The sequence below is a fragment of the Drosophila albomicans genome, chromosome 2R (assembly GCF_009650485.2).
Source record: "Drosophila albomicans strain 15112-1751.03 chromosome 2R, ASM965048v2, whole genome shotgun sequence".
Classification (NCBI taxonomy): Eukaryota; Metazoa; Arthropoda; class Insecta; order Diptera; family Drosophilidae; genus Drosophila; species Drosophila albomicans.
The window spans coordinates 19,206,087-19,219,822 of record NC_047631.2 but is presented as its reverse complement, the minus strand read 5'-3'; the positions used below and the strand labels follow the sequence as shown (position 1 = coordinate 19,219,822).

Sequence of the window (13,736 nt, the reverse complement as noted above, 5' to 3'; positions counted from 1 at the left end):
TAATAAGCTAATATTGCGAATATAATAAATATAAGTGTGGCTCATAATACACAATGAAATGAGTAATTAAAGTAGTCATAGTAAAAAATATAACCCTTAATATTTTTCGCAATAATAAAGAGTAAAAGTCGAAAAAAAATACTACTAATTTATAAGAATGAATTGCATTTGGCAATAGATTGTAGCTAATATTTATTACGCATGGGATTATGCATTGACTGTTGTTGTACATAATATTATTACTTCTATTTTCGAGCATTCAAAGATTAAAGTTGCTGTTGTTGTGGGAATTAGTTCCATTAGCCATGTCTTATCAAGTTATTCATGAAAATCCAAGTGTGGTCGCCGATAGTGCTTATTGCCCATGCCAGAGATAATACCTGAGTGCGGAACGAGTCCAATCGCTGAAATTGGACTGCGAATTTTGCTAGCCAGTTGGATTAGTTCATTGTGAGTAGCAAAATGTTGAAAGAATCGTTCCTGCTGGTGGTGCTGCTGCTGCTTTCGAGCAACGTGTCCTGGGCACATCAAGAGCTGAGCAATCTGCTCGAACAACAACAAAAAGGACTTGGACTTAAACGCAGCTGAAGTGGATGCGCTGCGTCCACTCTACCGTGAGCTTCAGACACAACATGACTACATCTACAATATGCAACTGCAGAGTAGCGATGGCAGCGCACAAGCCGAAGGAGCAGCAGCTTCAAGTGCCATACGACGAAAACTACGAGAAGGCCTTTGAGGAATTCCGTTCTCAGTTTGCGGGTTATGTGAACTATAAGCCAAGCATTGATTACGACACCACGCTGCCGACCTTGAAGCAACTGATTGGCGAACCCAGAGCCGATATGACAGAAGAGCAGCTACAGGAGTGGCAAGATCTGCAGGACATACTCCAGGATGTGATTGACGAGGCACAATTGGGCATTGATCAATTGGTGCAACGTGCCATTGATTTGGAAATCAATTTGCTGGCCCTCAACAAACCGAAAATTGTGCTGGCAGCCATCGGTGGTCTGGAGGTCATGTGGAAGTATTGGGGACGTGGCACCCAGGCTGCCTACTGCAGCTACTCGCATGTGCCACAGCTCACGGAGGCACTCCACGCTGTAAATGGCGGCGTCGATTGCTACACTTACACCATGGGCATTGTGCGCAGGATTGAGACAGAAACTGTGGCCTCCGTCAAGGAGATTAAGAGCAATGTGTCGAGTCTGGTGAAGATCTACAAGAAGATTGCGGCCAAGCAAACAATCGTAGGCAAAATTCTATCCGCCACGCTGAATGTATTGAGTGCATTGCGTCGCGTTCACGACATCATCGCAGTGGGCATCGCTGGCTACGACAAGATCAGCAATCAATTGCCTGATGCAGCACAGCACTCGCTGCAATGTGGCTCCACGTTTGTGAACAGCATTCCTCAGATGCTGGAGACGGCACAGAACTTGACCACCTGCATCACTTATGTGCGAAACGATACGCGAGAATATGAATTCCTTAAGCCCGAGGATGATCGCTATTGGAACATTGGCGGCGAACCCGAGGAGATTCCCCATGAGAACGATGTCGACGATGATGACGATGATTATGTCGATGCTGATCCGGTAGAAGATGACTATGTTGATCATAGATAAGTCAAAGAAGGCATTCAGTATACAAATTACATTTGCGCAAAAATTATAAACAAAATAAATACAATAACAAAAATAATTAAATAATTTAAATGTGATTCGTAAGCTGGACTTTACATGGCAGAGGCTATGGCTAGATGATATGGCAACAGATTTAGCTATACAGAGAGGAAAAATAAATGTATAGTGTGTATATACATATGCAAATATATTAAATGGTTTTCAATTTTATGAAATTCAATTTGAACTTAAATCCTGTGATAAGTTTTGTTGAATATATATTTTATATAGTTCCTTATTACGGCTAATTATATCGCGGTGTTATCGTCCATTTTTAAGTTTTGGTTATCTTGATTCAAGATTTATATCTTGAGCTTAACAACTTTCTTTTTTTGCTGTATAGTATTTAAATTATAGTTTATTTCTTGAATTTAGCAACTTTTATTCTGTGAAGTATCTGAAGTAGTGACTAAACTAGTCCTTAGACTAGTCCTAGATGTAGTACGCTTTAAGTTCCTAAACCAAATTGAACAACTTTTCGCTTTACTAAAACCTTCTTTGACCACTGCCATGTTAGACCCAGCTATGCTTAGAGAAGACTTAGATTTAGAGGTATTTCGCTTGCGCTTTGACTAGACATTGCTCTCCTTCAGCTGACGCACATATTGCTCGCTGAGCGACTTATTCAGCCCCTCGTAGCTGTCGTGCAGATTGATCGTCGATCCCCCAGTCACTGCAGCCTGCGGAGAACTCTGCGACTTGTGCACATTCCGCGTGGAGCTGGCCGAGTTGGGACTGGGTGGCGGTCTTTCTCCGCTGCTGACCTGCGGCAGCGCAATCACATCGGCGAACAGCGTTTGACGACACAGCGCCGAGAGAGCGCTGCCCATGGGCCCAGCTGGTGAAGACGGTGGCGGATCCTTGGACTTTTTACCGCCGCGTCGCAACTTGGAGGCGAGCGTGGCAAAGCCCAACTTGCTAGAGATGCGTCCCGAGCGACTCACAGAGCGAGGCAAGCTATCGTAAGCGCTGGAGTTGCTAACGCTTTCCTGATCTGTGGTCACCTCCTGCTGCTGCAGCTGCTCCGTGGACCGTGCGGTGTCGCCACGCATGCTGCCCACGCTGACGCTCTTGTGGAGCGATGCAGCCGCCTCGTTGATGGCCATGACTGAAGATGGTGTCGTCGGCTCCTGTCGGGGTGTAACTGGCGCACTCTGCAGAAACTGTGCCTTGGCCTGTTGCAGACGCAGCGCACGCTCTGTGAGCGGCGTCGCTGGACGTTCCGCTTCCAGCATGGGCGGTGGGAACTCAAACTGCTTAGGCTTGGTGGGCGTGAGCAGTGTTTTGCCCTCCAGTTTGCGTTGTATGCGTGGCAATGTGTTGTCCAGCTTGTTGGGCAACACCAACGACGAAGACGATGTGGAGACGGGGCAAGCTTTGCTCATTGTCGAGCCGGAGCTGGTCTTGGCAATCTTGTGCTCAATGTTGTTGCTCACGGTGGCGCTCTGGGATTTGTGCAGTGAGTTCTTCTTGTACAGATGCGCACGACGTGGCGGCACCTGGGGGAATGGCGTGGTCGAGGTGGCAGCCGATGCAGTTGCCAGCTGACGCTTGGAACGCGCCAGACGCTTTATGCTATCGCTGGCCAGAGGCGGACGCACCTGCAAGGAGACGCGTCGCAACTGCTCGGCACTTTGGCATTTGCGCAACTCCTCCTTGGGACGCAGGGGCGTCAAACGCTCCAGGCTAATGGACTTGAACAGACTGAGTGGACGCGGAGTGGCCACCAGCTTAGTGTGTCCCGTTGATTGTGCGTCCTCGTGACTGTGCGTGGGACTCTCCAGCTCCTTCTCGATGAAAACTATGCCCTCGGCAGCAGTTGGCTCCGGAACGGTGGTGAAGAGCTTTCGCTTCGTTTTCACAAACACATTGGCATTGGTGTTGTAACTGCGCGTGTGTGGCTCGGGCAGAGGCGGTGGCACAAAGCCGCTCAGCTGTGCCACCGGCTGTGGCAAGCTGCTGGCAATGCTGTGCGTCTCCTCAATGCGCTCGCCCGGCTTCACTTTCAGCGAACCGCAAACGATGTCGTCTGTTTCGATTGGGGCTGAGGAGGCAACGGGCGTATACGAGCTCAGGCGGAAATCATCGTCCAGCGAGCGCTGTTTGAGGCGGAAGTTCTTACGGCGTAGACGTCTTGGTGTCTCCAGCACACTGTGTGTATCCGCATCGCTGCTGTCGCTCTCCGTCTTGCTGTTCTGTCGTGATCCCATCTTGCGCAGTCGCAGCTTCTTCTTGGCCGCATTCACATTGGCATTTACCAGCACATTGCTAGCGCGGCACAGCGTGCCGGTTGTGGTGCTGGTCTCCGTCTCATGCTCGTGCTCCATGGGCGAGGGTGAGGGCGAGGCAGCGCTGTGCTCCTCCAGAGTTAGGTAGTCGCGACTGGAGGCATCGCAGGTGGCGTACGATGAGCTCGTCTCCAGCTGCTGGCCATCCTCCGCGTGATATTAATGTCCGGCACAATGTCGCGTGGATAACGATTCGAGCCGCCTTCTACAAAGAAGAAGTAGTTTGTATATTTAATTGTCAGCTAATTAGTTTAGACTTACGAATGGCCAACTTTAAGCAGAGCAGAGATTCATGCAGTCCCTGAAGTTCCTCCGTGTACTCGTTGTTGCGCTCCAGCATCGTTTCCTGGCAACATGCCTCGTCCAGTGGCGACTTCAAGCACTGCAAAGGTTGGCATAAGCAAATGTTAAAAGTGAGAGAGATGTGTACTAATGTTAACCATTTTTAAGAATACAGTTTTCTCTCGATACTATAAAAACTAAACGTATCTTTTTTTCAAAACTATTTAATAAATTAAATATTCCTTTTTAAATTACTTGTTGTTACCTAAAATGTTTACCAAATTTTGAGCTCCCATTTTAAATTCAGTTTTTTTCAAGGTCTTAATAATCCATCTTTGTTCCTTATCCAATCACAAAATATTCAGGTTATATTAAGATGATGATTAGTATTAAGTAAGGACGGACATGGCTATATCGTCTCGGCTATTGACGCTAAACTTTATAGGGTCGGAGATGCCTCCTTCTACCTGTTACACATATTTCCTGCCGGCACAAAGTTACCCTTCTACCCTATGGGTAGCGGGTATAAAAACATCACACTTCAAGTTTTTTCGATGTGATATAATGAAATATGGCGTTGCTAAGTTTAAAAAGTATTTCCCAAATTTGGTAATCATCAATGTTTAAGACACTAATTATTAATGATCAGACCGACAGACGTATAGCACTTTATGAGCAGCGGATTCCAAAACCAATGCAAACTCAAGGAACTGCTGCTTACCAGCTCAGCTAGACGTCCCAGCTCGCTCTGGACATCGGAGACGGCATTGAGCACGCTCGGCTTCATCAGGTTGTTCGAGTAATATGGATAAATGCTGCGTATGCTCAGCAATGACGTCTGGCAATCCCGCATTGCGACATGCTCGACAATGTCTGGCGAGGCATCGCGCAGTTGGGCAAACAACTCATCGGCACGTTTCAAAGCCCCCAAAAGCGGTGCCAGATTCGTGTGCGACTCGAAGCTTTGCACGCGACGCGAGTTGCTGCAATAAATTAGTGCGACATTAGTTGACTATTGGGAGTTAAGGGGCCATGTGGTTGAACCTACACATAGTCATTGCATTGCACCTCCTCGTACTTGTAGATGGGCGTCTGTTGTTCGACCAACGTGTGCGCGGTGACCAGCGGCGAGGCAGTGTCATGGATGTGCTCCTCCACCTCGACCATCACCGCTTCGGGTTCGTCGTACTTCTTAAACTCATGATCGGTGACATCGGCGCAGTCCTGCAACTCCTTGAACTCATTGACATCGTTGAGGGATAAGGATGAGGCCTGCTGTGAAATGACCTGTGCCTGATTCACACTGGGAGCGACGCTATCCAAGGACAACGAGCGACTCAACGTGGGAGAGTGCTCAGCAGTGGCTGGAAAATTTTTAATCGATGAACTCGACACTTATGTATGTGAATAAACCCCAAGCTTACCCTTATGACATTCCTTGTTGATGCGTCGCACGTCAATAGGACAATAGCCAGGATGAAGCAACGCAAATGTGGATGCCTCTGGGCCAATGCCGCGTGCCTTTTCCCATTCGTAGAGTTTTCGTGTGAACTTGCGCGAAATGCCCTCGAATTTCATCACCTCGCCATCGGAGGTCTTTACCTCAATATTCTTAGACGTATGATCCGGCGCCACAATGGCTTTTAGACGCGCCAATCTGCAAGAGGAAATCATAATTAAAAGATACTCTGACCAACTGGAAAGGAGACACACTTCTCTTTGTCGTGCGGCTTGTGTTTGTACCAACGATCATCATCGGAGCCGCGTCGCGTCGACTGATTATGCTTCGAACTACGTTTCAGTGAATCATTGTCGGAATTTGTGCCGCCAACTGGCGGACATTTCAAGCGGTTCCATTGATCTGCGAAAGCGTCAAAGGCATGTGCATAAATTCGGTTAGTTAACAGAGAAAAGATTGCAGCACGCTCACCCAACTTCTTCTGGAACTTCTCAGGCAAATCCTTTTGATCGGGCAGCGCACACAAACCCTGACCCTCCAGCTTAAGAGCACCTGAACTCCAAAGATTCCAATCGATCTTGGGCTTTAGCTCCCCACCACTTTGACTCTTGGCCGTAGGACTCGACGCTGGCTCAGAGTTGGCATAGCAATTGGAGCTCTGTTGTTTGGCGCGCCATTTGTGCAAGCTTCTTCTTGAACTGGGGCGTCAGATTCTGCTCCAGTTTTTCGGTGGACATCAATTCGCTGTGTAGCAGCTGCGTTGGTGAATGCTCCTCACTGCTCCGCTTGCCGCTACCGCTGCCTGGACCACCACTGCATAGCTTGACACCTAAAGCGGAGAAGAGAAAGTGCATGAAGTATTAGCAGTTTCTCTAAAGGATGTCGGGTATAAAGAGCTAGCTTACTGCGATTACTGGCACCGGATTGCTCGAATTCGCTTTGCTTGTTCTTGAACTCCAGATCTAGTTTGAGTAGTAGAAGTTGATAATGCTGAAATACCTCATCTTCGATCTTAAGCAAACTCTTACGATTTGGCGTTGTCGGCTCCGAGAAATCGCCGCTCGACAGATCCTCACTCTCTGTAAAATATAATCCCCCAATGTTAATTGCGAGTCAAGGACAACAGAGATTTGTTTCACCCACCGAATTCTCCAAAGAAATCCGAGTGACGCGACGGACTGCTCGGCACCGAGCTGTTGCCTGGTGAGCTGACGTGTCGCATCCGCATAGGACAACTGATTGCCATCCTTGCCAGGACTTTTGAGCGGCGAATGCAATTGGGGTAGATCACTGCACACATGATTGAGATTCAACGGACTTGGCGGCAGTTTATTTCTGCGACTTGACGTCGACTTTATGTCCGCCTCATGATCCTCGGGCAACACTTCAAAGTCGGAGAAAGCCTTCGACCGGCGCAATGATTTGTTGGAGGCAGACTTGCTGGGCATCGTTGGCGCCTTTACTGCATCCAGACGCTCATCTGTGGCGGATTTACGCAACTCTACCTCGATATTGGGCGTGTGTGTGACGCTCTTCGATGAGTGGCGACCTGCAAAGTGAATAGGAGCAGCTAGTTTAACGCTTCGACATGTTTAGGTAAGGGAACTTTTGGCATTTACGCATCGCTTGTCGATTGCCTGACTCCTGATGCAGCTCATCCATGGAGCTCGCCGAGCTGATGGTGCCTGGTGTGCCGCCCGCCTCGCTCATAAAGTGTCCCGATGAGGAGCTTATGATGCTGTCCGCAGAGCTGCTGCCGCCCGCCGTATTAATGGGCACTTTTAAGTATCTGTCAAGGATTGCGATATAAAAGAGTTGCTTCCAAGTGAACGGGATATCCGAGACTAGTTACCTCTCCACCTCCATATTCAGGGGCATCAGAGTGCCTGCTTCTTGGCCCCCAGCGGGTGGCACATTGGCGCGCTCCCATTTGAATGCCGCCTTTACTTTGGTCCACTTGGACACCTTCGATTTGTTGTCACTGTAGGTGCTCTGGCGACGCAGCAGATATGGACGCGAAGAGCTCATCTTTAGTTGGCGATCGCCCTTCAAATACATATTGATCTCGTCCTCCATCATGGACTTGCTGCGCTCGCGTATGCTAAGGTAGGAAGCGAAAGAGATTATTGAATTAGGTTTGTTGTCTTCCAATTTTAGTATAATTAAAAGTTTTATGTACGATTTCTACATTTGTGGTGCTACATTATTTAGGTCTTATTTTGTAGAGGTAATTATGTCTTTAATTTGAAATTTTATCAGTAATTAAAAATGTATTTATAAAGATTTTCTATAAATAGTTCTGGTTGTATATAGAGCTAGTTATGACTTTACAACAACTTTATGATTCATTTGAAATTCATTTATGTATACTTTTTAATCAAATTTTAAATGAATCATAAACAAATAGTATTTGTATTAGGTGTAGTTTGCTATGACTTCATTTGGAAGTTTTTTATTATATTTTATTTTTAAACTAAAATAGGTTGAAAAGAGTAGGACAATTTTTTTGTGAAGGCAAAATTGTTTAAATCTTCTTTAGCGAAATAAACCAAGGCTCAAACCTTAGCTCAGAGTTCGAGTTCGAAAACTTCGTGTCAAGGTTTGAAGCTATGCTTATAAAGAAGTACTTACCGCTTGAACTTGCCCTGTTTGATGGGCGGCACCACTTCAGTGCCAAAGAGCGACTCCAGCCAGGTGAGCGAGTGCTCCAATTCAAATTCCGCATCCGCTTTGGCTGCAGCAGCTGGAGTCGGAGTTGGAGTTGAAGTGGCTACTGGAGTAGGCGCTGTACTTGTACTTGGAGTTTGTGATGACGCTGGCGCTAGAGTCGGAGAGACTGGTGCAGCACTCTCGGGCGCTTCCTCCGCCGCTGACTCCTCCTCATTGTCGGTAATCGTGGCCAGCTTTTGCTCCAGCAATCCCTCTAGCAAGGCATATGTGCGCGTCAACTGATCCATAGCCTCAATGGCCGAGTTCAGACGATTCTTGAGCGGCTCAATTGTGCCACGATCCGCGCGATACGGCTGACAGAAGTAGCAACTGTGCTTGCCATGCTGGCAAACGGGCAAATCCTTCTCGGCACACTGTTTGGGCGATGCGGACAGATTGCGAGCACGGGACGCGACGGCTGGAAACTGAAAGATGTTCTCATCGGCACGGCCGCACATCGCAGGCGGCGCCGTTGGCAAGGATTCATAGTGGAGGGATGTGTTGAGCTTTTGACGCGTGCGACGCGGTTTTGGCGGTGGCACCTTGTCCATGGTCGGTTCACAGTATTTACAAACGACCGACTGACCAGATAGATACTATATGCATATATCTACATATATACATACGTGTGTGTGAGTGCGTATTGAAATGCTCAATTGGATTTTGTTTGTTTACTCAGCGAGATACGGCACTAGAAACAACGGTACGCAAGACAAGAAGACAAGAATATCCCACGAATTATCGAAATCAAAAATTTGTTTATAAAAGAGGAAGACAAATGTGGAACGTCCGCCACACACACATGCACACACACACACATACTGTCAGACACACCCGCACACACTTTAATATTCTTGTATGTACGTATGTTGAAGAATTATGTATGGTAATTTGAATGCCTTAAAGTGTAACGCTTAAAATACACGATATAAACAATAAATTTGTGGAAAAACGCAATTTTAGCACGTTTCGCCACATGTGCAAAAGTTTTGAAAAATATTCGGAAAAATATTGACGCGTGTGTGGTCAAAATATTGTAATAAATAACGGCCAGGAAAACCACACTCGAATGCACTTTGTGCCCGCAAATTGCTACAATAATAACAATAATAATAATAATGCTGCTATAATTGAAGGAATCCAGTCAGCAATATCGAAACAAGGGGAAAGAACCATCCAACCACATGAGAAATAAATTCACATTAAATAGAAAAACAATGGCGTAAACTATTTATAAATTGCTGACACTCTTTTGTTTGTGCTGGTTTGCCCCCCCCCTTTGGGTCCCTCTTCAGCCTGTCACCTCATCATTTGCCTTATTTGAAGTATGCACACTTCCATTATTTCATTTTTAGGTTACACGCAATTAATATTTCCAATTTTTTGAGCCCCTCCAAGTTGCACAGCACAGTTGTGCGTACGTGTGCGTGTGTGTGTGTGTGTGTGCAAGTGTGTGCTTTCGATGTGTGTGTGCGTGTGAGTGGGGCATCATCATGTGTATATTTTGGAGCCCATTACTTTCACTAGGCGTTCGTTTCGCCACTTTCAGCATCTTCTATCGAAAACGAATACACACTTTTTTGTTTTTTTTTTTCTTTTTTGTTTTTCATTCACACATTTTTAGTCGCACAAAAATTCACTTTTTGTTCGAATTAAATCGATAGATTTCTTCCATTAGTATTTACGCGACAAAATTTGCATAATATGAGAAAACAACAAAATTATTACTTGCACTTTTTTGTTATGCACACACAATCACAAAAATCCACCGCCCCACCGCAGAATCTTTTTGCTGCTGCTCTATATTCTATGCGATTTTTCGCAATTTTCTTCTCGCCGCGATTATCGAAACCGTAATGTGCCGTTCGTTGGTCGAAGCTATTCTGAGCGCAAACGGACACGGCGAGCGTATTTGTTCCCACTGCAAAGTGTGATGATCGGAAAATTGTATATTTATATATGCATCACATGGTATAGAGAGCATTACTCTCTGTGACCTCTCCCACATTTCTCTTTGCTCTTATTGACATTTAATTTCATATAAAACTTTGCTTGTTTGTAAAAAAAAAAACAAATAACGTTTATTTTTGACATTTAAAACGGTTTTTTTTTTTGTTTTTCGAAAATGCCGCATTTAAAATTTGTAACTGTCTTTTAACTGTATTGTCTTTCCTAAATTTCCCAAATTTTCAAATGATATGGCAGCCCTAAATGGTTTGAAGCTTGACTGATATGCGATATATTTCGATTGCACACTTCGATTGTCTCGTGAATTTGCTTGCGGCTGGTTCCTAATGAGACCATTAATGCTATATTTATTTTATAATTTTTGGAAAAAAGTATATGCATGGTATAAATGGGAACCCAAAAAACGATCGCTATGGACAAGACACAAGAAATCGATGACTTAAAAAGTTTAAAGTGATATCGCCGGCGTTATCGATGTTTCTCCCACCTCCAATTGAAGGCATGATATAATAATAAATAAACCGCGAGTTTATCAATAAATTCTCACAGAAAATGATGTCGCTTTTAACGTCTATGCGCGCCCTTGCGGTGCGCCAGCCAACTGGCGAAGCGTTGCGTTGCCTGCACCTCACCGCAGTCACGGATGCGGCCAGAAAAGGAACCCGTGAGAAGGCACGCAAGAAGAAGGTTAAAGTGGAAGTGAAGAAGGTGGGATTCATCCCGCACAACCAGCGTGACAAAAAGTAAGTAAGCAACATACAGTAGAGAATCAAGCACATCAGTAACTAGAATAATTCTTTAGAATCAATGTAAAGCGAGCGGATAAACATGTGGATGACTCCTGGAAGCAGGTATCCAAGGATGATGTCTACGTGGGTCGCTATTACCGTTGGCCCGTTTACACAGTGGCCGAGGCGATTCAGTGCCATCGAGAGACACATCATCCCAGCATGTACAACGTGCCCAATGCGCCGCTCAATGTAGAGATTGAGTTGAACATGCAGGGCGAGAAGGCGACACGTTTTGTAGACAACTTTCAGCGCATGGCGATGATTCCACACAAGTTTGATCACGGCGAGGATCGTAAGATCATAGTATTCACAAAGGGCAACGTAAGTACAGACCACAAATATTTTGTGATCCCTATAATAAAATTATTTTGTGTGCAGGAGGAAGTTCAAGCGGCACGTGACGCGGGTGCATCGCTTGTTGGTGGCATTGAGCTGATCAAGGACATTACAAGTGGCGAACTATTATTGACCGACTATCAGTACATCATTGCACATCCCAACATACTCGCTGAACTCGTCGCTTTGCGTGGCTTAATGAAGCGCAAGTTTCCCAATCCCAAAAGCGAAACACTGGGCGCTAATCTGGCCGAAATGATTGTCAAGTTCTCGAATGGCATTAGCTACAGTGCTAGCAAAGATGAGTATCAACAGAACTTTGGTCTGATAACGGCGAGCGTTGGTACGCTGGACATGGATGCCAAGCATCTGGAGGAGAACATTAGCTATCTGTTGCGAGATGTGAACACAGCGCGTCCCAAACGCGATGGACATTTTATAACACGTGTCCTGCTGAAGAGTGCACCCAGCAGTGAACAATTAAAGATTGATCCGTTTGTCTATGTGTCGGAATTCTACGATAAGAACGCTGCCAAAGTGAAGAGAGACGCGGAAGCAGTGGAAGAGACAGAAACCAAACAGGCAACTGCCGTGGCAAATTAGTTTTATGTTGTTTTTGTTGTACTCACAAAATCAATTGCGATGAATCCATATATCCAATACATGCTTTAAACATTATCTTGTTGTATTGATCAGTTTATTCCGCGTTATCTTTGGATTTTTTCCTTATTTATAAAGAATGTTGTACGTATATGAAATGGATAATGTTAGGATACTTTTACACTTAGTTTAAGGTCTTAAAAGGGTTCTTAGTTTGTTGTTTGGAAGTTGCACAATGCTAAATTCTTGTCATTTGCATAATTGTTGTGGGAAATGTTTGGAAATCAGGCTTTCAATGTTGCCGCATTGCGCTGCTGATGCTGCTGCAACATTTCCAATTGCTTCACCCGCGTATATGCCGCACTTGCGACCAACACAACTATATTCGAAGTCCACCAGATGCCTGAGCGCACATCGTTGTAATACTGCGTGGCAATAACTGTCTGGGCGCACGCTTTCGCCGTGCCCGAGATGTTGTGCGTTAGCGGTGAGGTAACCTGCAATCAGCAGAAAAACAAGAGAGTTGTGATAAGTCGCTAACACGCTAACTGACTCATTCACTTACCTTTATCTCTAAAGCTGTTACAAAGCCAATGGCGAAACCACAAAATCCACTCAGCGTCATCGCAGCCCAGAACCATGGTGCCCCCATATAAGGATAGGCCAAGATGGTGCCCAGCTCCCCATTGAGTACAATTAGTGGCAGAAAGAGGATCGTCGAGTACAGATTGTTGTAGTAGCTGAGCAGCCAGATTTCCTGATTCACATGAGCCAGCGCCTTCTTCGTCTGAATCGAGTACATGGCCAACGCCAAGGAGCTAAGCACCCCAAATACGGTGCCACGCCACGAGAAGGCTGTGGTTAAGCTCTCCTGATCCACGCCCAGCCAAAAGCCGATCACAATGGTGGCACAGCATAAGAGGCACTTGAAACTGGTGCGTTGCCGCAGTATCACATAGGTCAGCACCACACTGAAGACAGTGGTCAGAGAGCGCCCAATGTAATAGAAGGCCACGGTTACATAGGTCAATGACAAGTTGTTGGCGCCAATCATCAACGTATAGAGCACGGACAGCGGCAGCAGTTTTCGGAATGTGTCAATATCCAACGGATTTCCCTCGGGAATGTGAACACACTTGGATACTTGCGACTAAGCCGACTCATGCAATAACAAATGATGGTGGACACGACACATTGATACCAAGACATAAACAGGGGTGCTCCAAGGTTAACGGTATCACTGCTCAGCAGATGCTTGTTCACGAACACAGTCAGTATAGAGGTGCACCTGTTTTTCCCAACAAAAAAATGCAACGTGTTGAAAATGTATCTCAGAAAATGTTGTATCTGAGAAGTTCTCAATGAGAACTATTTTAGAAGTGCAAACTATATTGCTTACCAATACAAGGCCACCACAAAGAATATCTTGAGATATTTATTGACAAGCCGATTGTGTTCCTCTAAATTTTTATACATTTTGTCTTTTGTGCGGTTTAAATTTGTGCCACGGTATAAAAATAAATACAAAATATTGTGCGTTGTTTGCACAGCGCCGGCTATCGATCAGCTGATTACGCTTCAAATTTCCCTTCTGGGTAAACTTCCTACAGAATGC

General features: G+C 45.6%; 4 protein-coding genes across 4 annotated transcripts; 2 read left to right on the top strand and 2 right to left on the bottom strand.

Moving 5' to 3' along the window:
• The first annotated feature begins 449 nt into the window (after positions 1-449).
• On the top strand, positions 450-1,864 carry LOC117576812 (uncharacterized). Its single transcript, XM_034261881.2, is given in 3 exon segments — positions 450-561; positions 563-681; positions 683-1,864. Coding segments are annotated over 3 exon segments (1,167 nt in total). The 5' UTR covers positions 450-462; the 3' UTR covers positions 1,632-1,864.
• Positions 1,865-1,999: 135 nt separating this feature from the next.
• Positions 2,000-10,460, bottom strand: LOC117576802 (uncharacterized). Its single transcript, XM_034261862.2, is given in 17 exon segments — positions 2,000-4,128; positions 4,131-4,181; positions 4,238-4,358; positions 4,980-5,241; positions 5,307-5,622; positions 5,683-5,915; positions 5,972-6,119; positions 6,189-6,396; positions 6,398-6,546; positions 6,623-6,679; positions 6,746-6,796; positions 6,861-6,957; positions 6,959-7,266; positions 7,337-7,506; positions 7,570-7,818; positions 8,349-9,117; positions 10,155-10,460. Coding segments are annotated over 16 exon segments (4,917 nt in total). The 5' UTR covers positions 8,978-9,117; positions 10,155-10,460; the 3' UTR covers positions 2,000-2,260.
• A 128-nt stretch (positions 10,461-10,588) lies between these two features.
• Positions 10,589-12,199, top strand: LOC117576813 (50S ribosomal protein L1). Its single transcript, XM_052007882.1, has 3 exons — positions 10,589-11,137; positions 11,197-11,506; positions 11,564-12,199. The coding sequence occupies exons 1-3, from the start codon at positions 10,947-10,949 to the stop codon at positions 12,122-12,124; spliced, it is 1,062 nt and encodes a 353-aa protein (XP_051863842.1). The 5' UTR covers positions 10,589-10,946; the 3' UTR covers positions 12,125-12,199.
• A 34-nt stretch (positions 12,200-12,233) lies between these two features.
• Positions 12,234-13,692, bottom strand: LOC117576814 (GDP-fucose transporter 1). Its single transcript, XM_034261884.2, is given in 4 exon segments — positions 12,234-12,618; positions 12,687-13,240; positions 13,243-13,409; positions 13,521-13,692. Coding segments are annotated over 4 exon segments (1,011 nt in total). The 5' UTR covers positions 13,598-13,692; the 3' UTR covers positions 12,234-12,405.
• Positions 13,693-13,736: the final 44 nt, after the last annotated feature.